Source organism: Hirundo rustica, chromosome 30, assembly GCF_015227805.2.
Source record: "Hirundo rustica isolate bHirRus1 chromosome 30, bHirRus1.pri.v3, whole genome shotgun sequence".
In the NCBI taxonomy this organism is placed as follows: domain Eukaryota; kingdom Metazoa; phylum Chordata; class Aves; order Passeriformes; family Hirundinidae; genus Hirundo; species Hirundo rustica.
This window is the reverse complement of record NC_053479.1, coordinates 111,083-133,175: the sequence shown is the minus strand read 5'-3', so window position 1 is coordinate 133,175 and position 22,093 is coordinate 111,083. Positions and strand designations below refer to the sequence as shown.

At 54.2% G+C, this 22,093-nt stretch overlaps 3 protein-coding genes across 4 annotated transcripts in view; 1 reads left to right on the top strand and 2 right to left on the bottom strand.

Annotated features, from left to right (window-relative positions):
- Positions 1-198: 198 nt before the first annotated feature.
- TMPRSS12 (transmembrane serine protease 12) lies at positions 199-5,109 on the bottom strand. Its single transcript, XM_040088327.1, has 5 exons — positions 5,022-5,109; positions 3,871-4,069; positions 2,136-2,407; positions 1,000-1,142; positions 199-544 (listed from the first exon to the last, which is right to left on the bottom strand). Exons 1-5 carry the CDS (start codon positions 5,107-5,109, stop codon positions 299-301), a joined length of 948 nt encoding a protein of 315 aa, XP_039944261.1. The 3' UTR covers positions 199-298.
- A 462-nt stretch (positions 5,110-5,571) lies between these two features.
- Positions 5,572-8,173, bottom strand: TMT1A (thiol methyltransferase 1A). The gene is made up of 2 exons (XM_040088515.2): positions 7,482-8,173; positions 5,572-6,340 (listed from the first exon to the last, which is right to left on the bottom strand). Exons 1-2 carry the CDS (start codon positions 7,998-8,000, stop codon positions 6,104-6,106), a joined length of 756 nt encoding a protein of 251 aa, XP_039944449.1. The 5' UTR covers positions 8,001-8,173; the 3' UTR covers positions 5,572-6,103.
- Positions 8,174-10,621: 2,448 nt separating this feature from the next.
- Positions 10,622-22,093, top strand: part of SCN8A (sodium voltage-gated channel alpha subunit 8) — a 55,106-nt gene continuing 43,634 nt past the window's right edge. For both annotated transcript variants that reach the window (XM_058423819.1, XM_058423820.1), the window contains exons 1-2: positions 10,622-10,724; positions 19,016-19,345. In XM_058423819.1, the coding sequence (XP_058279802.1) occupies positions 19,070-19,345 (276 nt within the window). In that variant the 5' untranslated portion in view covers positions 10,622-10,724; positions 19,016-19,069. The remainder of the gene's footprint in view (positions 10,725-19,015; positions 19,346-22,093) is intronic.

Genomic DNA, 22,093 nt, shown 5'->3' with positions numbered 1-22,093 from the left:
GTATTTAACTTTCTGGTGGCTGGAAAAACAGAAATGGGGTGGGAAGAAAACTTTTCCAGTTGATAACATTTCTATATTCAATTTTCCTTATTAGTGCCGAGGCTGTTACTGTTTCCTCTCCTGTCAGTGTGGATATCAGAGGCAGGAAACAAAAAATACAATGGCAAACGTGACTGCTAACAAGTAAGTGCACATCCTTTGGCTCTTGGATTTATTGTGAGTCAGGAGGGAGCTGGTTTTTCCAAGCTTTTTCCAGGCAGGACAGACCTCCACGAGGACAACACGATGCTCTGCCCCTCTACAAAGCCTGTGCAAGCACTGTGTGTACCAGAGTCAGGAGGATGGTGAGCGTGGTGCTCACGGGCTTCTGAGTCTTGTTGGTCAGCAGCAGCTTTGCTTTTATCCATTTTCTGTACTGGGACAGGCGCACGTAGATGCCGGGGTATTTGGGGCGGCCGCAGCCCACCCCAAAGCTGGCGATGCCAGTGAGGTAGTACATGTCAGTGTCAGGGTGGTAACACACCAGGGGGCCCCCGCTGTCGCCCTACAAATGAACACCACAAAAACCAGCAGCATGTCAGGGTTTCCCTCCAGGAAACAATTCAGGCAGAAATCAGTCTATTTTTTAGGTTTATTTTAAGCAGCTCAGTTAACCGGACAGTCACAATGACAGTAACGTGGGGGCTGTAGGACGTGGAGAACTCAAGGTAAATCTGATGTTGCTCATAGACACAAAATCAGCATCCCTGAGGTTGGACAGGCCCTCCAAGACCCTCACGTCCAGCCTCTGCCTGATCCCCATCTGGTCACCCAGACCAGAGTTTATGTTTCTGCTTTGCAATCACTGTCCCACCCTTTTATGATGCTTCCTTTGCATTTGACACGTTTCCCAGTTAGTATTTCCGCTGTTTTAATTATTCACGCTACAAACCACGATGCTGCTGAGCCTCTGGCTTGGGAGTTGCACCAGGGCAGGCGGGGCACCGCCGCCCCTCTCACCTGGCAGGTGTCGGTGCCTCCGGCCCAGGCGCCGGCGCAGAGCGCTTTGTCGTTCATGAGCCCCGCGTACCCTTGGGAGCTGTTGCACAGGCTGGGAGGGAGGATTCCCACGTGGGCTTGTTTTAGCACAGGTGAAGTTTTACCTTGAACGGAGACAGAATTTAGAAAGGTGAAATATGCTGGGGTGTGTAGCTATTTTACTGTGGGGTTTTTTTTTCATTTCGCCAGCCTAGGTGTGTTCCTTGGACATGTTTAGACATGGATATGACACAGACCCTGCCTGTTCCCAATGGATTGGAAGTGGAGTGGGTTAAAGGTTTGAAGACTTAGGTTTGATGTAGATTTTGTAATTCTTCCTCAGAAGAAGCATCAGTGATAATACACCTGCCTTGCTCAAAATGTCAGAGGTGACTTATCAAACACACAGGCTCATACAATCCCAGCTGACCCCAAAACTCCCACACACGACACCAACTGGCATTGAAATTGTGCCCAGTGGGATAAAGAGAGAATTGGAGGGGGTGTAGTCATTCATAAATCCCATGGGAAGCCCTCAGTTCACATGTGGCATCAGAATTGTTGTTTTTCAATAACAATAGCTGTTTCCAGCAGCCCACTTGACCTGCACCACGAATCTGAAATTGGCTGAGTTTATTTTCCTTTTTTTCATGTTATACTTGGAAGAAAGGCTGGCAAATGTATTCCTGTGGTTACAACTGCTTGTGACAGAAAACCCCTGAAAGCAGATTCTCACTGCAGAGGTAAACGATGTTGTGTGAGGAGACCATAACCTCAACAAACCCAGTAAGAATCACAGAATGGTTTGGGTTGGGAGGAACCTTAAGGATCATCCAGTTCCACCCCGCTGCCATGGGCAGGGACACTTTCCACTATCGCAGGTACTCCAAGTCCTGTCCAGCCCGACCCTGGACATGTCACACTGCACTGGGCACCCTGAGCCAGGCCCTCCCCACCCTCACAGGGAGGAATTTCTGCCAATATCTAATCTGAACCTGCCCCCTTTCAGTTTGGTGCCATTCCCCCTTGAAAGGTCAGGAAGGGCAAAGGGAGTTTCGGAATTTGGGCAGCAGCAGTGGGCGTTACCCCGGTGTCGGGGCGAGGGGTGAGCCCGTTACCCTTCTCGGCCGTGCGTCCCCAGCCGCTGATGTAGCAGTCGGAGCTGTTCTCCAGCAGCCGCACCAGCGCAGCCGGCGGCAGGCACACGGGCTGGATGTACAGGCTGTACCGCACCGCCCACTTGAGCTCGAACAGCGCCACGTCGTTCTCGAAGGTCTCCCTCCTGAAGTGCGAGTGCACCATGATCCTCCTGATCCTCCTCCTTGCTGTGTGTGGGCCGTGCTTCTGGAGGTTGTGCACGCCCAGAACCGCTCGCCAGGAACACGGATCCCTGCGAGAGAATTCACGTGGGTTTCACCTTGGTCTAACCGTTTGTTTTTGTGGGATCGTGGGATCATGGAATCCAGGAATGGGCTGGAGGCGCCTTAAAGCTCACCTCATCCCACCCTTGCCATGGCAGGGACACCTCCCACTGTCCCAGGCTGCTCCAAGCCCCAGTGTCCAACCTGGCCTTGGGCACTGCCAGGGATCCAGGCGCAGCCACAGCTGCTCTGGGCACCCTGTGCCAGGGCCTGCCCACCCTCCCAGGGAGGAATTCCTTCCCAATATCCCATCTGTCCCTGTCCTCTTTTGCTTATGCACCTTTAGGAATACACATTGAAATTCCCATAGTAAATATTTCCTGGAGCAGAGTTACTCATTACCATTCTGCCCATGTGAACGCTCCCTTTGCCTGCTGGTGGTTATGGCTGTTAAAGAAAATTCAGATTAAGGATTTAAGATGACACCCAGATTTTGCCTCCCACCCCATCTCAGCAGAGGCCACCAGGACATATTAGTCTGAAAAAGCTGAAAACATGATTTTATTTTGGATAAAGGAAGGAGGCTCATCCCAATACTTATAAAGACTCTGCTTGTACCTAGACCCAGGAAATCCATTATCTAGAAGTAAAATAATGACTATCAAGTTAATATTAAATTTAGAAATGAGGGTAGAGTAATTCAGATCTAATTTCTAGTCAAGTATGTTGAAAAAAAAAATTATTAAGTGAGTTTTGAATTGGCCTGGGATGAGCTATAAAATTAAAATTAACCTCCAAAATTGAGATTAAAAAATAGAATGGTAATTTAAAGAGGCATTATACTGCAAATAAATGTTTGTTAAATGCAAACAAGGAGCTGATGTAACAAAGTCCTGATAAAGGATGAAATTCCAAAGATTTTACAGTTCACTTTCCCCCAGGTCATGGCTGAGTCAACACAGTCGATGTTGACTGATGCACATTGTGCAACTGTGGTAAAGGCTGGAAAAGAGACCAGTGCTGGGAGCTGAAATGCCCCAAAGTTGCTGTAAGTGCGGTTAAATTCTGTTCTGAGAAGCTATTAATACATTATAAAAAAAAAGAAAAAAGCCAAATTGTTGGTTCTGATCAACAAGAAAAAAGGAAATGTTAAAACTAATGAATTGGAGTGTTTGTAATCTTTGGCCTCCTTCCCCCTGCCCAGGGGGTTCAGCCACTGTGTCCAGGGGTCAGTCCCAGCGCTGGTCAGCCCCGGCAGTGGTCAGTCCCGGCACTGGTCAGCTCCAGTTCAGCCCCAGCTCCGTTCAGCCCCAGCACCGGTCAGTCCCAGCACCGTTCAGCCCTGGTTCTGGTCAGCCCCAGCACCGTTCAGCCCTGGCTCCGGCGAGCCCCGGTACCAGTCAGCCCCAGCAGTGGTCAGTTCCAGCACTGGTCAGCCCCAGGTCAGCCCCAGCACCGGTCAGCCCCGGCTCCGGCGAGCCCCGGTACGTACGTCCTGCCGTCCACGCAGTGCCCGGCGGTCAGCACGGCTCTCCGGCCCAGCAGGACGCCGCCGCACAGGTGCACGAAGCGCACGCCGCCGCGCAGCACCTGCAGGCTCACCACCCACGGCCACGCGCCCTCCGGGGCATCGTGGCCCCCCACGATCCAGGACGCGACGCTCCGGGCCAGCGGCAGCTGCTGCTGACACTCTGCAAAATACAAGGGGCTCCTTGGAGCACCTGGAGGGCAAAACTCAGCTGTTGGGACAGCGTTTGCGGGCGTCACGGGGTTATTGGTCTTTTTTTTTTTTTCTGTTGTCTCGAGGGTTTTTGTTTGGTTGGGTGTTTGGGGGTTCTGGTAGGTCTTTTTTGTTGCTGCTGGTGGTGGTTTTTTGTTTTGTTTGTTTTTTTAAAGTTGCTTTAGGTTTTAATTTTTAAATCTCCAGCATCACCACAGCACAGGAAGGACATGGACCTGCTGGAGACGAGGCCACTGAGTTGTTTAGAGGGAGGGAGCAGATCTGCTGTGAGAAAAGGCTGAGAGAATTGGGATTGTTCAGCTTGGAGGAAAAAAGCTTCGGGTTGATTTAACTGTGGCCTTAACTGGGCCTGAAGGAGCCGCAGGGAAGATGGAGAGGGGCCATTTAAATGGACCTCAAACTGCCAGAGGGCAGGGCTGGATGGGATACTGGGAAGGAATTCCTCCCTGGGAGGGTGGCAGGCCCTGGCACAGGGTGCCCAGAGCAGCTGGGGCTGCCCCTGGATCCCTGGCAGTGCCCAAGGCCAGGCTGGGCAGGGTTTGGGATAACGTGGGACAGTCAGAGGTGTCCCTGCCATGGCAGGGGTGGGATGGGACAGGACGGGCTTTAAGGTCCCCCCGTCCCAGCCAAAACCACTCTACGAATCCTGTACTGCAGAACTCGCTGCCTCACAGATCCCGGCGTCTGGAGATCCCGGGACTTTCGTGAAACACGGCGTATTTATCTGACCGAGGGGTACTTCTTGTGTATAGGTTTGCGGTTAAGCGCCGCTGTACGAATTCACCAGATCTCTGTGTACCCGAGGTTATTCCGCCCCGCCCCGCTCCGCTCAGGCTCTTCCCCGCTCGCAGCCCCCTTCCCCGACCCCTCCGCCCCGGCCCGGCCCCGCTGGGTCGCGGTACCGTCCCCGGGGTCCGTGGGGGCCGCCCCGGCGGGCAGGGGCCCCGCGAGCAGCAGCAGCAGCGGCAGCGCGGGCAGCGCCCGCCGCATCGCCGGCGAGGGCCCAAGATGGCTGCGGGGCCTGAGGGGAGCCGGGGAACGGCCGCGCCGGGCCCGGGCCGTTGGGGCGGGAGCGCGGACCGACGGAGGAGCCGGTGAGGGGCGAGAGGCGCCGGCCTGGCCTCACCGACCACGGAGCCCTCAGCCGGGCGAAGGGTCCGCGGGTTCGGCCTCCGCTGGGCAGAGGGTCGGGGGGCTCAACCTCACTTGGGTGGAGGGTCGGGGGTCCCACCCTCACCTGGGCAGAGGGTCGGGGGGCTCACCCTCACCTGGGCAGAGGATGAGGGGTCCCACCCTCACCTGGGCCATGGGTCGGGTTTGGGGGTTTAGGTTCCATTGGGTGGAACAGCCACGAGGGAGCGTGGGGAGGGGGCAGCAGGTCCAACAGTGACATGCCAGCTGGGCAGCACCTGAAGGAGCCCCGTCCCAAAGTTAACCAGGCACACACAGCTGTCCCCTACCATTAATACGTTTATTTTCTGCTTCCCAGGCTGTTTTTTGTTGTCCTGGGATCCTCCCTGGCTGCACTGGGCTCTAGCAAGGCAGGGTCAGCCCAGGCAAGGCCAGGGCTTCAGGAGGAAAACAGCCTCAAGTTATATCGGGGGATGTTTAATTAGATAGAAGGAAAGATTTCTTCACAGAAAGGGCTGTCAGGCCCTGGCACAGGCTGCCCAGGGCAGTGGTGGAGTCACCATCCCTGGAAGAGTTCAAAAAACAGGTGCATGTGGCACTTGGGGACATGGTTTAGTGGTGAACATGGTGCTGAGTTAACTGCTGGACTGTGATCCTAAAGGACTTTTCCAACTTTGTTGATTGTGTGATTCAGAAACACCAGAAAACTGACCCTCTCTTCTCACCTGACAGTTTGGTTTCTGATTTAAGCCCTTCCCTGTGTTACTGATTCGGGCACTTGTGGAGGAGCCTGTGCCGTGCAGGGTGTGCTGGTCACCATGAGGAATTTTGGGGGACAGGGGCAGGACAGGGTTTACTTCACCCCATACCCCACGATGTGCGGCTCAATGGGCATCCAGGGCATCGCCACGCTGATGTGCTGAATCTTCAGCTCTGAGAACTTGGCCTCTTCCAGATTCTTCCACAGCTCTCTCGTGAGGCAGCATCCAGCAAAGACGAGTTTCCAAGTCGGGTAACAGACCTGCTGCCAAAAATACCTCCAGCTGGAATGCTCAGCGGCCACGTGCTCCAAGAAATAGAAAGCTCCTCCCTGGGAACACAGAGTTTTCTTACAGTGTGGGGGGTCATGCCAAGTGGTTCCCACCACCACCCCCTCCCTTCCCTTTGCCCTGCTTTCTTTCCTTTTTCCCTTCCCTCTGTTAGTTGGAATTAGTGAGAGAAGGAAACGTCCAGAGATTCAAAATGCCCATTCAAAAAGCACAAAGGACTGACTTATTTGATCCTTCTTTTATTCCAGCAATAGTTTGTAGTTTGTTGTGGTTTTGTTTCAATCAGTTGCTAACATGACTGGGTTTTTTTTTTCCCAAAGGAAGCTAAGATGAATGTGTAAATCCTGCTCCAACCTGTCAGTTTTTCACAGAGAGCAGGGTTAGGTGAGATATTGGGAAGGAATTCCTCCCTGTGAGGGTGGGGAGGCCCTGGCACAGGGTGCCTGGAGAACCCTGGATCCCTGGCAGTGCCCAGGGCCAGGCTGGACAGGGTTTGGAGCAGCCTGGAACAGGGGAAGGTGTCCCTGCCATGGCAGGGGTGGCACTGGATGGGCTTTAAGGACCCTCTCAACCCACACCGTTCTATGGTTCTATGAAAATTTCACTTTAAAAGCTGAGATTCTGTTTTAAAAATACCCCAGCAAACCAGCTGGTTTGAATCTGCAGCTCATTAGTAACTCCAAGGAAATAAGGTGTTTAATTAGACTCCTCTGATCCTACAGGCAGAGCAGCTCCACTTCACAGAGGCTGAAGCAGTTAATTTAAAACGTGCCTTTATGCCTTAATCAGAGCTTCCCACCTGAGGAAAATCAGGTGAGTGGGGAGGGACATTCTGATTTAAATGATGGGCTGGGATTGCTGCTAACTTGGTGAGCGCTTTCAGTCAGCAGAACGTTGCTCTTAGGATTCTAAGTCTAATCCTGTGTGCCCAGTACCCTTTGCAGCACTCAACCATACCGAGTGTTGTAGGAACCAGCCTGGGTCTGGGTTTTAAGCTCAAACCAACTCTTTTTCACTTTTTGGGGGACTTTTTTTTTCTTTCGGTCTGGGTTTTAAGCTCAAACCAACTGTTTTTCACTTGGGATTTTTTTGGGTTTTTTTTCCCCCCCCCTTTCCTCGTGGCAGGTACCTCTAGAGCAGATGTTAAAGGTAATACCAGAGGGGTTTTTTGCAGGTACTCACCGGCCGCAGCACCCGCAGCACTTCCCTGAGGGTGCTGCTGACGCTGTGCACGGAGCACAGCACCAGGGTGCAAACCACGGCATCCACCGAGCCGCTGGGCACCTGGCCCAGGTCTTCTCCCGCCGCCACCAGGAACCCCTCGTACTGCAGGTGCTGGTTCTTCTTCATGTTCTTGGCCAGGCCCTCCTGGAAGTTGGGGTTGATGTCAGTGCAGGTGACTTTGCAGCCCGGTGGGTAGAACTGGAAGTTGGAGCCGCTGCCGGTGCCGATCTCCAGCAGCCTCAGCGCCCCGGAGGGGCCCCTGAAGTCAGGCAGATTACGGAATAGCTCCTGCTTGTGCTTCTTTGATTTCTTGTCGTGAACTACGCAGATCTTGTCCAAGATGAAAGGGAAAAAGACCTTCCTGCAGAAGGGCTCCCAGATGCCCAGGAAGGACAGCAGGTAGATGGGCGAGGCCAGCAGCGCCAGGCAAGCGCGGAGCAGGAGGACGCTGGCACCGACCTCGGGCATTTTCGGCATGGGCCAAGGATCCACGCAGAGCAGAGCTGCCTCTCCTGGGTGTCAGCACTCCAGGTCCTCGGTCACAGCCGCATTCCTGTACTCGCCGTGTCCTCTCAGAGCATTTTCAGCTGCTTGGGTTGCTCTGGTGGCCGCTTTTCTCCGGCTGCTTGCTCAGTCTGGTCACAGGCGAGGACTGAACGCTGCAGGTGCAGCCAAGCGGTGACCAGAGTCCAGGGGAGGAGCTGCCCGCTCGTTCCAAGCCAGAACAAGCTGGGCAGCGCAACTTCGTGTGTAACCCCAGGCAAAGATCTCCAATGCCCTCCTCCGGTTCCGGGTGCAGTCGCGTCTCTGCCAGCAGCCTGTGCTGCCCTCGGGAGCTCAGCTGAGCTCTGCACCTCTGCAGGGATTTCGTCAGGGTTTGATCAATGTTTCAGTTCAAGGAGTTGTAAGGGAGTTGATTTTCCAGCCCTGGGTTTGCCCAGCAGCTCTCTGCTCCCTCTGCACAGCAGTTTTAAGTCTTTGCAGTTCAAGGAGACCTTAAATCCTTTGGTGGGCGAGAGCGAGCTCCCAGCGATCTTCCAGGCTGATGGGAATCATGGACAGAGACAAAACAACTTCTGATCCATTAGTTCTGTGTGCAGCGTGTGGAGTTTGGGTTTTTATTTATCAACACTGACCACTCCACAAACGCATTCTGGAGGACTTTGTCAACTTTTCAGTTGACAGTTTTCCAAAGGATTTGGTGGCTTGGCCATTAACAGGTGACAGCAGGATCCAAGGTCCCTAATGACCTTGGGATGAGTGGTCCCTGATGACTTTGGAACAGTTCTGCTGAGGGGTACGCTGGGGTTTTGTTTTTCCCTTGAACACCTCCGGTGTGTCTCCTCCTCCCTCTGGTGGCAATAAAGCAAATTAAACCTTACAGAAATTACAGGTGAGGAAAAAAAACAAGTTAATAACTGGAGTTGTAACATTCCTCTGCTTTACCAGGCAAATAAAGACTTCAAATACTTTACTATTTCAGTATTATGTTACTTTAAATTTAATTTTAATACTCGGAGAGTGTGAGGCCCTGGCACAGGGTGCCCAGAGCAGCTGTGGCTGCCCCTGGATCCCTGGCAGTGCCCAAGGCCAGGTTGGACAGGGCTTGGAGCAGCCTGGGATGGTGAAAGGTGTCCGTGCCACGGCAGGGGTGGCACTGGATGGGCTTTAAGGTGCCTCTCAACCCAAGCCATTCCGTGATTCTAACATAAATATACTTCAATATATCTAAATACTTAAATATTTTAGTGTCTGGCCCAGGGATGCTTGGTTTCTCACTGCTGAGGAGATCCCATGTTTTGTAAACATCCAGGAATAACTTTCTTGCTGGTATGTGGGGAAGGATATTCTATGTTCATGTTTCTCAGGTGGGAAGAATCAAAACACAGCCTCTGAACATGTGCATTTTGCAGGGATTCCCTTTCACCTCGAGTAGGAAGGTGGGCTGGATGGTCCTGATGCCCATCAAAGGGTGCAGGGACAGCCTGTGGAAGTGTCACTGCCTTGAGCAGGGCTTTGTGTTCCCCTGGGATTGTTCTGGGCTCTGGTGGGATGAGTGAGGTCCATCAGGAATTTTTTTGTGGTTTCTTATCCCTACCCCCCCCTTGGGTGTTCAGCTCTTTATTCCAGCTGCTGCCTCAGGGGTCCCTCACACAAACCCGGCCAGAGCCCCTAGGCCAGGCTGTGCTTGAGCTGCTCCTGCTTCCAGCAGTCCTGCGTGCCCCAGGTGGGATCTGGGGCTGCTCCTGAAACTCACAGGGATGGTGATGATGATGATGATGATGGACACAGCCCCGGTGCCGGTGATGATGATGATGGTGATGGACACAGCCCCGGTGATGATGATGATGATGATGATGGACACAGACCCGGTGCCGGTGATGGTGATGGTGATGGACACAGCCCCGGTGCCGGTGGTTATGATGATGATGATGGTGACGGACACAGCCCCGGTGCCGGTGATGATGATGATGATGGTGATGGACACAGCCCCGGTGCCGCTGGTTATGATGATGGTGATGGACACAGCCCCGGTGCCGCTGGTTATGATGATGATGATGGTGATGGACACAGCCCCGGTGCCGGTGATGATGATGATGGTGATGGACACAGCCCCGGTGCCGGTGATGATGATGATGATGGTGATGGACACAGCCCCCGTGCCGGTGATGATGATGATGGACACAGCCCCGGTGCCGGTGATGATGATGATGATGGTGATGGACACAGCCCCGGTGCCGGTGATGATGATGATGGACACAGCCCCGGTGCCGGTGATGATGATGATGGACACAGCCCCGGTGCCGGTGATGATGATGATGATGGTGATGGACACAGCCCCGGTGCCGGTGATGATGATGATGATGGTGATGGACACAGCCCCGGTGCCGCTGGTTATGATGATGATGATGGTGATGGACACAGCCCCGGTGCCGGTGATGGTGATGGTGATGGACACAGCCCCGGTGCCGGTGATGATGATGATGATGGTGACGGTGACCACGTCCAGCCCCGCGCTGCCGCTCCCGGTGCCTCGGCAGCGCCCCCGTGCGGCGCGCTGGGGGCGGGCGGGGGCCGGGCCGCGGGGGGGCAGCGCCGCGAGCGCACCAAGATGGCGACACCCGCAGTCCCTCCCGCAGCTCCCCCCGCGCCGCAGTCCGGCAGCGCCGCGCCGGGGCCGCGCTGAGCCCGCCCGACACGGTGAGTCGCAGCGGCCGAGACCCCCGGGGCCGCGCCCGCGCCTCCCCTCGCTCGCCGCTCTGCCGGGCGCGTCCCCCCCCGGAGCCCGTGGCGCACCTCCCCCGGGGGCTCTGCCGCAGAGCGCGGCCCGGAGCGGCCCCGGGGACGGCTCGGGGGCGGTGCGGGGGGAGGCCTGCGGAGCCCCCGGCCCCAAAGCCGCCGCGTGAGGAAGGTCCCGGTGCCTTGCCCCTTCTCGGGTACCCGCTCGGTGGATGCCCGGTGTCCTCGCAGCCGGGGCAGGGGGTCGGGGGCCGGTGCTGTGCCCGCTCGGCGCTGCCCGCGGGGCTCCGGCAGCCGCTGCCCGGGCCGGGGAGGGTCCGTCCGCCGCAGCCCGAGGCCCCCGGCCCTGCGGGGAGCGGTGGGGGACGGTGCCGGGCCCGGGATCGGCATCCCCGGCCGGCGGGCTCGGTATGCGAAGGGGCAACAGCGCTCTGCGCCCACCGTCGACCCGGAGCCCCGTTTGTGCCCCCATCCTTTCGTGCGTTCCTGCATCCCTCCCTGCATCCGTGCCTGCATCCCTCCTCCACCCCACAACCTGCGGGGCGCACGGGACCCTCCTCCCACGCCCCAAATTCGGGGCCGTGCTCTTTGCGGTGCAGGAGGAAGGGAGAGCCCGAGTTCTCCTGGGTGTCCCTTCCCCCTCGTCCCTCCGGCGCTCCCCGCTCGGCATGCAGAGCTTCCCCTGCCCGGGGAGGGGGATCTTGGAGGACAGGGGGTTTTTTTGAGGGGGGAGGCGGGCAGGGGGATGCTTGGGGCAGCCTTGGTGTTCCAGCTGTCCCAGATGTTGGGTCAGCATCGCGGTTGTGGCTCTTTCTTCCCTCTTTTCCTTCCGCCACAGATTTTTGGGGGGGATGGTGAGGGCAGATTTGGTTTATATTATTTTTTTCCCTTCCTGCTGGGAGGGAATTGCACATTCACGAGGTTTTTCTATTAAAAAATCTGGGTGTCTTCCTCCCCTCCCCCTGCGTTCTGGTGCAAACCGATGCCCGGCTGATGTGGGGGTGGGGACGCCGGGAGATGCTCCACGGCTGCGGATGATCCGGGCTGAAGTCGGGAAAGTCCGGGCAGGGCAGGGTGTGCGAGGGGCAGCGGCTGGATCCGCACCCTCGGGCCCCGAGCTGAATTTCGGGGGGTGATCCCGGTGCGGGAGGATCGCTCTGTCCCCGCCGTGCCGTGCCGCAGCCGGAGCCCCCCGAGGGGCCGCGCAGGTGGGGCGCGTTCGGCGGCTCCGGTTGTGTTTGTGCCGGCCGTGGCTGGGGAACCCTGGCACACTGCAGCGCTGCACCGGCGGCCGTGACCGGGACGTCCTCTTGTCACACCGGGGAGCTTTAATCGCGAGGAGCGCGGGGTCCCTGTCCCCTCCTGCCGCTGCCTTTAGCGGCCGAAAGGGAGGAAAGCGGGACCGTGGTGGTTCTCCTGGGCAGCCCTGCTTTGGAGGGATGGGGCCTGGGAATGGTCCTGGTTTTCCCGTGTGGGTGATGGAGGTTCTGGGGAGCTCTGGGGTGGGTTCCTCCAGCGAGTGCCCTGGGGCAGAAGGTGCAGATGAGGCTGGAGGGGCCCATGGGACCCTCCCTGTGCCCATTACTGTCCCCTTGGGCCCATCACCGCTGTTCTTCAGGGACAGGTGCTGTCACATAAAGTTGGTGGAGCTGTTTGGGGTCTCTGGCCAGCCCTAGGCTTGGGGAGTTGGTGCCTTTAGGAGTAACAAGCCCCTGCGCTCCGCTGGGACCTTTCCCTGATGGGTCCATCCTAAGGCCTCCCGCAGCTCCGGTGCTGGGGTTTTCCATCCTTTGTGTGTTTAGAAAGTCCCTGTTCTTCACTTTGGTGTTTTATTTAAAACTAACAACGTGACCGAGGGGGTTTTTGATCATTTTAACGCGTTTGGGTGCTTCTGCAGCATTGTTCACCCAGGGTGGAGGACCTGGACCCATCACAGATCATTTAAAGTTATATAAGCTCGTATGTATGGCTTAGATGTAGATCATGGTACAGATCCTGTACTGCTCAGGGGAACAAGTCTGATCCTGTGGCTGTTTGGTGGGAGGAGGTTTCCAAAGGCAGGAGGGCGAGCGATCACGTGCCTCAGGAAATGGAGCATGGCCGTGCCTTCATTCTGTTAAATAAAGCAGAAACTAAGTCAGCATTGAATGGAAATGAGGTAGCTTCACAACACAGATCTCGGTATCATCTTCCTGCCGTTGGTTGCCGTGTCTGTGCTCGGCGGTGGGGCTGCCCGAGTGTGTTTTTGTTGAGATGACCTGGTCTGGGTTTCCATCTCGCTGGGGAGTTGCTGTTTTCCAGGGCTGAGTGGAGCTGGCCGTGTGGCTCCGTGGGCTCCTGCTGTCACACGGTGGCTCTCCAGTATCGACCTCCTTCCCCCGGCGCGGCTGCAGCTCCACCGACATTGACTGATCCGCTGGGATCGATAATTGATTGTTGAGTTCAGGGCGAGGGGCTGGGTTCGAGCAGGAGCACTAAAGCAACAAAACGAGTTGGGAAGGAGCGCAGGGGGAGCGACTTCAGGAGCCCCAGAGAGGAAACGCGTGTGCTGGGGAGCTGGTCATCGTGGGACCCTTGGCTGGCATCTGCTGGGGTTCAGGAATTGCTTGTCCCTCTTGTGCCTCATTATCCTATTTCTGTGCAGGGAAGAAGTGGCTTCCTGCTGCAGGAGTGTGTTACAAAACCTCCCTGACATTAGCTCAGGTTCCAGTCTGGCTTTTAACACCTCGAATATTCTTTTGCCTCAGGCAAAAGTCTCCTTTTCATGAGGGGTTTCTTCACAGAAAGAGTGGTCAGGCAGTGGAAGGGGCTGTGCAGAGGCTGATGGAGTCCTGGAGGCGTCCAGAGAATGACTGGACGTGGCACTCAGTGCTCTGGGCAGGGTGACGGGGTGGGGACTGGTCACAGGTTGGACTCGATGAACTTGGAGGGCTTTTCCAACCTCGGTGATTCTGGGATTCTGTCTTGAAATGCTGTTCCAAGTTCAGAGCAACTCCTGCCTTCCCTCGGCCTTGCCCTGTGACTGTTACTCCTGCCTGCTGGAGCATTCCAGCAGATGGGAGTTCTGGAGGAGAAGGAGCAGCCCAGGGGCCTGGGACTTTGCTCCTTCTGAACAGAGCCATTCCAAAATCCAGAGGTCTGGCTACCCTCTAAAAGTCCCATTCCATGCTGCTGGTACTTCTGCCCCAGCTGGAAGGTGTGAGGAGTTCATAATGAAGTGTCCTGAGAGGTGATTTGGGGAGGAATTGTTTGTTGAATGCTGCATGACACTGCTGAGTTGTCCAGGTTGTGTATGAAAGTGCATTAAAGAAATAGAAATAACTGTACAGGTGGTCTCAAAGTTGTGGGAACAAACCCTTCCTTGCTGGAAAGGGAGCAATGAGCTGAGGGGAGTGAGAAAGTCTCAGGGGGGATTTTCTCCGGGCTGAGCCTCCTCAGCTGCTCCTCAGTGTGAGACCTCTGTCACCCGGGTGGGAAAATGAGGCTGGATGACAATTGTGGCCATTCCAGGGCTGTTTCCCTGGGAGAGGAACTTTTTCTTGGCTGTTGGGTGACATCAGTTGCAGGATGGAGATGTGAGATAACCAGGATTACCTGACAACAGTGGAGGGAGGTGTTTGTCTATCAGATGCTCAGGGGGGAATTGGGGGGGAAGAAAAGTGTCACTCCACAGGGGAACCTGGGTTGTGTTCCAGCACGTGTCAGAAATGTTTAACAGAGGTTAAAAGGGGGTTGTTTATTCTCCCCCCTTTCATATTTGTCCCCTCTGTACTCAAAGCATCTGAGTGCTCCACAACGAGAAATTAATTCCCCCCAAATTACGGTGTAAAGTAATCATTCCCTGACTCCTGTTTCATGGGTCATGGATGGGCTGAACGAACCAAACAAGGAATGAAATTTGGGTTAGTGGCTGGACTCTTGCACAAAAGCTATTTTGAACAGTTCTTTGTTCAGAAGTTGGAATTTAAAAGGGGGAACTTGAAGCACTTGAGGTTGCTTAGTTTGTGAACTTCCAAGTTCTTTGTGAGTTTGGAGATAAACAGGAGTCAGCCTTGAGTAGGGAACTGGAGATTAATTAATTAACTGGGATTAACTAGTTCTGATTGTTGTAACTTACTGAGGGATGTTACTGAAGCCACACAGCTACTGGGAGGGAGCAAGGACCCTGCAGGAATCGGTCTTTAGTCGGTCTTCGTTAAAATGTTGTTAAATAATAATGTTTTCTGTATGGCCAAATCTTCAAGGCCAGGCTGGACAGGGCTTGGAGCAACGTGGGATGGCAGAAGGTGGAACAGAATGAGCTTTCAGGTCCCTTCAAACCCAAACCATTCAAACATTCCATGATTCTAATATTTTTATGTTGCTGTTGGTTGCTTCTTCTCTTTCCTCCGTACATCTCTGTTCATTTTTTTTACCTTCAGAGGTGTGTCTGTCCAAGTCCAGGTTTGCAGGGCCATTTCAAGACCATGAGCACTTCCCTGCCCTGTCCCAAGTCACCTGGGAACTTCCACAAGGTTCTGCAGAGGGTGGGGAAACACCCAGCACCAAGCAATAAATGCTGCTTGGGAGTGGGAAGATTTCCTTTTTCTTCCACCTTCCAGCATCAAACGTGCCATGAGAGCTTTCCTGAAGGAGAGGTCCCTCCTTCGCTGCTCCTCAGCGCTGACCCTTGTCATTGAGAACATTGGCCTGCTCTGGACACGGGATTCACTGCAGCTGGGGATTCCAGCCCTGGATTTCCCCAGGGATGGATATTTGGGGTTTGCTGGAAGCTTTTGAGGCTCTCCTGCAGCAGGATTTTGGGGTGCTGTTCATCTGTGCCATGTTTTCCTTCCTGCCTCAGTCCTCATGTTGGAATCAAGAGACACGTGTGTCCACGTGGGTTACATAAAAATTCACACAGAAAGTCTCCCTCTCTCTCAAAGGCACACTGTGAATGGCTGACTCTTGGTAATTAATAAAGGAAGAAGTGTATTAAAGCACGGAAATTGCCTCAAAAGTGTTTTTTAATTTATTTTGACGATCAGCTTGAATAATTTATTGGAATATTTCATAATGTACCAGTAAATGGACTGCTGGGAACGTTTAGAAAAAATAATTAAGTCTTAGCAACTGGGCACCTCGGTGCAGCAGTTTCTGGTGGAAAATCTGTGGCTTTTGAACCATGTGTGAGTTGTGTGCACCCAAATCCAAGCTGCCAGGATGAATTCCCGGCGGAGGCTGGGAGCAGCAGTGCAGTGTCATTCCCAGTGCAGGTGTCCGTGGATCCCGACCCCAGTCTCCCTCTCCTGCAGCTCAGCTGGAGGCTGAGGCTCTGTCCCTGCTGGTCCTGGCAGCGTGGTGTTGTTCCAGTGCAGTTTTCCATGGATAACCCACACATGCTCTTCCCTAGCTCACCTGGACACCGAGCCTGGGGCATGATTTTCAGAGCGTTTCTCTTGTTACAGATTGAAAAGCCTGATGTGGGAAGAGCTGAAGTAAATCCTAGTGTGTGTCCATGTCAATCCTAGCAGGACCATTCCTGGCTGGAAAATAACATTTGTGGGGTTTTTAGCTCTCAGAAGCTTTGCCAGGCAGGGCAGTGCCACACCAGACCAGCTGTGGAAGTTCTCCCGTGATGAAGATGAGGTGGAGCCACACATCTTTGCCATTACCTTAATGGGGGATAATTTATTGGGAAAACAAGTGAATTCAGGGCAGGTGAGAACATCCCAGGGAGTGAGACCTCAGGTCACTGTTACGTGTTGACAGCACACAAGAAACAGCCCAGGAGGTGATTCCAAAATGCCAGAAGGTGGAGGAACTGCTGCCCCGTGCAGCTGTGAAGCAGGCTGGGGGAATGCTGGTGGTTTGTTGGGCTTGGTTGTGTTTTTTCCTTGAAGTGAACAGTCAGCTGAGTTGGTGCCTCCAGTTGTGGGTTGTGTAATTTTGCACAAATTCCTTCATGCCTTCGTTTTTTTCCCTTTTTTATGCTGTGTCCCTGAGCTACTTTGGTTTCTAAATTCAGGCCTTACATATTTATCTGTGCCATTCAATTAGACCACATCCCCAATGCTGCTCTATAGTTTCACAGTATGTGGGAAATTTGGTAATTAAATGCATGCAAATGCTGCAAGAATAGAATAAATTAATTTTCCTTAATATCAGCAGGCCATTTGGTGATGTCTCAGAGATAATGTGACCAAGATACTGGCTCTTGTCTCCCCTTCTTGCCGTCTCTTTTGAGTCTTTACTATCATTACTCCAGAAATACCCAGTCAGGTTTGTAGGAAGAGAATCCTGGCCCTGCTGCGCTCTGGAATTACATAAGGAGGGAGATCTGTACTCCAGGTTTTTTTGGATCTCCGAATAAAACCTGAGCTGGAACCAGCGTTTAAGCCCTGCGTGTGTGGTGCAGCTTCGGGTTTCTGTGCGTGGGGGGTTTGAGGGGTTGCAAGGGATATCCTGAGATCCCTCAGAACGCTTGGCACTGGCTGTCCCAGCTTTGGGGGTGCTGTGTTGAGGGCTGGGATCCCCAGGTGTTCTGACCAAGGGCTCAGTTATTTATTGGCTGTTTATTCTCACACCTGAGTGCAGCACGGTCCTCAAGGCCTGGGCAGGCTGAGGGTGCTTGGCCTCGTGCTGAAATAGCTGAATTTTAACAATTCAGCCCCGTGTCGTGGTTTCCAAGGAACCTGAAAGTCATTCTTTTCTCCAGATCTTTAATATTTATTTGGATGCTGTGTTCCTGTCACCTTAAAATACCCGACCTTACTGGTTATCTTTTTTCCTTGCTGGAGGGACCTTGTCCCAGGTAGCTTTGGGATTCCTTCTGTGCCGTTTCCTCACGGGGTTTGTGCTTTTCCTCTTGGATGTGGTGTTTGGGTCCCTCCCCGAGCAGCGTGCTGGGGCTGGGTTCCCTTCCAGCCTGCAGCACTGCAGTGCTGTTGCATCAGTGCAGGGTTTCTGTCATCCCTCTCCTCCCCTGGCCTCCTCCCGGGGTGGGAGCAGCAGCTCAGAAATGCAACGTCCTGCTGCTGCTGCTGGAGCGAGAGCTGGCACGAGGAGCAGAGCTGCAGAGCGTTGGTGGGCGGCTGCACTGGGGGAAAGAACTTCTCACAGCGCTGCTGCTCGTGGCGCTGGGTGCAGGGATGGGCAAACCCTGCCGGGGGAAGCTCTGGGAGCTTGTCCTCACCTGTGCCCTGCACCTCTCCCTCTGCTTTTGTGGTTTGTGGTGCGACAGTGCCCTGTGTCTAACCCAAAATAATCAGAGAAGTTGAACTTTCAGAAATTACTGTTGTGCTTGATGGAGGTATTTTTAGATTATTTCATTTTTATGGCCTCAGATTAATAGAAACGCTGATAATTGATAGAATCATGGAATGGTTTGGGTTGGGAGGGACCTTGGAGATTGTCCAGTCTCACCCCTGCCATGGCAGGGTCACCTTCCACTGTCCCAGGCTGCTCCAAGCCCTGGTGTCCACCCTGAGCCTGGGCACTGCCAGGGATCCAGGGGCACCCTGTGCCAGGGCCTGCCCGCCCTCCCAGGGGGGAATTCCTTTATACAATTCTCTGTCTGTAAAATGGAAGGGTGAGATTTGATTTCCCATCGCAGAGCTGTGGTGTGCTCCGGAGCAGGTGAGGCGGGTGAGCCTGGTAAACGAGCGTTTGGGATTCTCCTTGGACACTTGTTCCGTGGTGAAGTCATTAAGGGAACTTCTCACAGCTGCAGTAACACCTGACAGGGCACCAAGGAGCATTTTTTGGGAATGCTCAGCTCTCATTGGCGCTGGTGCTGTTGTAAACCCAGCCCCAAGTTACTCCTATGTGTACCAGGGAGCGCTTTGCTCAGCACCTTGCCAGCAGGGTGAGGAATGTGCTGGTACCCAACCCTGGGATCAGGGGCCAGGATTAACACCTGGTCCAGCTGGAGCTGCCTTGGAATTTTGTCTAAAACTCCTTTGGGCTGAGAGCAGTGACTAGTCAAACCGCTTTTGCAGGAACATAGTGGCTTTGAGGATGAAGTTGCTTTCCAGAATGTTTTTTCTGGAATAGTTGGTGCTGGGGAGTTGGGGTGGGGCAGGGAGATCCTACAAGCTGCTCCTTGCTTGCGCTCAGAACTCGTGGAAGGGGCAGTGGCAAGGGTTCAGCTGTGTCGGTGTGCACGTGCCTGGAGCTCGTTTTGGGCACGGAACCAGCCGGTCCCGGTGGGGCTTTGAGGAGCAGGGGCTCCCCGAGCAGTTCTGACCTCGCGCCTGTGCTTGCTCCCGCAGAGCTGAGCTGCCCGGGCTGCACCATCGCTAAAGAAGCTGCTGCAGGATGAAAAGATGGCAGCGCGGCTGCTGGCACCACCGGGCCCCGAGAGTTTTAAACCCTTCACTCCGGAGTCTCTGGCCAACATCGAGAAACACATCGCGGAGCTGAAGAAGAAGCAGCGCTCCAAGCAGGACAGCAGCCACCGGGATGACGACGAAGACAGCAAACCAAAACCAAACAGTGACCTTGAGGCGGGGAAGAATTTGCCTTTCATCTACGGGGACATCCCTAAAGGGCTGGTTGCTGTGCCGCTGGAGGACTTTGACCCTTATTATATGACCCAGAAAGTGAGTCTGCGAGAAAGGAGTTGCTAAAGCGCCTTTTTGCCTTGGGAAATCGCAGGTTTGGGTATGGTTTAAACAGGAGGCAAAGGAAGGGAATCTTGGATGGGGCTGGTTTGGTTGTTCTGCTTTCTTATATGTTTTTCTGCGAGATTTAATCGAGATGATATGATCAGTCTTTAAGGATGGAGTAAGGAGAACAAGCTCTGGAAACGAAAAATAGTTCAAGTTGTGCTAATGTGCCAATTTTAACCACCAGGGCAACAAGCAGAATTTAATTGTGGGGTAACAGTAAGGGTTTCAGTGTGTATCTCATCACTTACATGGGGTTCAGTCTGAAGGTGATGGTGATGAAGCACTGGGGCACAATCATGGCAAAAAAAAGAGACTAATTAACTCGCTTTCATGTTAATTTTTATTTGTCTGGAACTCAGGTGATGTGGCAGGAGGCATTTGTGGGTGCTGAGGTGTTTGAGAAGTGGTGTCGTGAGGGGAGCAGCTGGTGAACTCTGCTGGGATGAAGGGGAGGGATCCACTGGTGATGGAGTGAGGAGCGAGGTCACTGATTGTTTTAGAAGGCTGAAACCGGGGTTCTTTAGTGTTTAATTTCACTGCTTTCCTTGTACAAGTCTAATAGAGGCAGCTGAGGCAGGCACCAGGCAAGGGAGGCTCAGCTGTGCCTTGGGGAGCTGCAGCTTGAGCTGTGAGTGGCTGCTAGAGCTCGGGCTGCCTGCGCAGTCCGGGCCCGGGGACACCGGTGCTGCTGGCTCTGTGCTGGGACACGCGCTTGTGCCGTGCTCGGGGGGGTCTCTGCGCCTGGCAGGGCCCAGTTCACACCAAATCAGCTGGATCTGGGCAGTGATGAGTGTGGCTGACCCTTCTGTGCTGCGTTCACACTGATTCATCCAGTGCTTGTTTCTTGTGTGGAGAGTGCTGGCTTCTGACTCAGGGCAGGGAAATTTGGGGATCTGTCTCCTCATGGTGCCCGGCTGATGTGCTCCTTCAGGAGATGCAGGACCACGAGCTGCTGTGGAGGATGGCAGCCCAGTGATCCTCAGGAATACCTTTTATTTATTCAGTATTTTCTCTTTATTAAACTAGTCTGGTTCTGGTGAGACCAGGACTTGGAATTAGAGGATGGATTGCGTGGGGAGGGATCCTAAAGCGCATCCTAAGGCCACGGGCACAGACACCTTCCCCTGTCCCAGGTTGTCCCAAGCCCTGTCCAGCCTGGCCTTGGGCACTGCCAGGGATCCAGGGGCAGCCCCAGCTGCTCTGGGCACCCTGTGCCAGGGCCTCAACACCCTCACAAGAGAACTCCCAGGGTCCCCTGGCACCCAGCAGAGAGGTGTCAGGAAATGTCTCTGATCCCACTGGGAGACTTTGGGAGCCTCTTTGTGCCCGTGCCGTTGAAGGGGGGCTGTCAGGTGCCAGGAGTGGGCTGATGGGTGTTTTCCAGCTCGGGTTGGTGGCAGTGCTGAAGGGGCAGCGGGCAGAGCTCGGCGCTTCCCGACATTCCAGCAGGAGCGGGAGGCGCAGGGAACCCCGTTACCCTCCTGCCGCAGCCGGCTCCGTGTTTGCCTCCCCACACAAGGCTATTAATAAACCTCTCCTTTTTAGAGGGAGAAATGAGCTGCGTTCCCCGCTCTGAAGGCATCTGTCACATCTCCGGGAGCGCCGTGCGTTCCTGCTGGAATCCTTGGCGGGCTGAGCTGCAGGGAAGGTTCTGGAAGGTGGGAGGCAACCCCCTCCAGCCCTGCTGACCTCACAGGTGCTCCAGCCAGGGCCTGGCTCTCCCCACAGCCCACATCCACTGCTCCCTTCCTCTTGTGCCTTGGGTGCTCCTTGCTGCTTCCAACAGTCAGTGACTTTCCACAAAGAATTTTTTTTTTAAGGCCATTAAAAAAGGCCCTTCTCTGAATCATCAGGAATTGCGAATCTGCTTGAATCATGGGAAGTTTTCCAAGATTTTTTTTTTTTCCCCCCTCTCCAGAAAGCTTTGCATCACAGGTCTTTGCTTTTGCAGCGTGCACAGGGACGAATCAGCTGGTTGCTTTTCCCTGCAGGAGGACACGGTGATCTTGGTTTGTCTAAGGAAACTGAAACTGCATTTTAACAGAGCAGCTGAACCTCCCAGCGCCTGTAAACTGATATTTAGAGGAGAAACGGTGTGACCTGGAAACAGAATGAGGCACAGGGGGTCACAAGTCCTGGGTCTGTAGCCCAGCAGTGGTTTTGTCCGAGGTGCTGCTCTTTTCTCTGCTCGGTTTCATCTTTGCAAAATGGGAGTCACGCAATTCCAGAATCCTTGGAGTTGGAAAAGACCTCCAGGACTGAGTTCAGCTTGTTCCCAGGCCTGGGACATGTTCTAGCCCCTCGGTGTCTCTGGGAGTCGTTACTCTGAGGGGAATCTGGAATCCCTCTGCTCACAGGTAGTGGCTTTCGGAGCTGATTTAGTTCCTTTTTGTCTCTGTGTAAGGACCAGAGAGGATTTTTTCATGTTTTATAACTTGTAATGGCCTTCCAGTTCCTGGCTTGAAGCACAAGGCAGGAGCAACAGTTGCCCATTTTCATTATGGAAACCCCAAATATTTCAATTATTTTATCCAAAAGGCAGGTACATGAACTTCCTTGTTCACGTGTGCAGACAAAACTCAGGAAAACCCCCTGTGTGAGCAGCCCAGCAGTGGGAGCAGAGCAGCTTCATGGCCCTAAATCCTCCAGTGTTTATTGAACAAGATATCAGGACTGCCT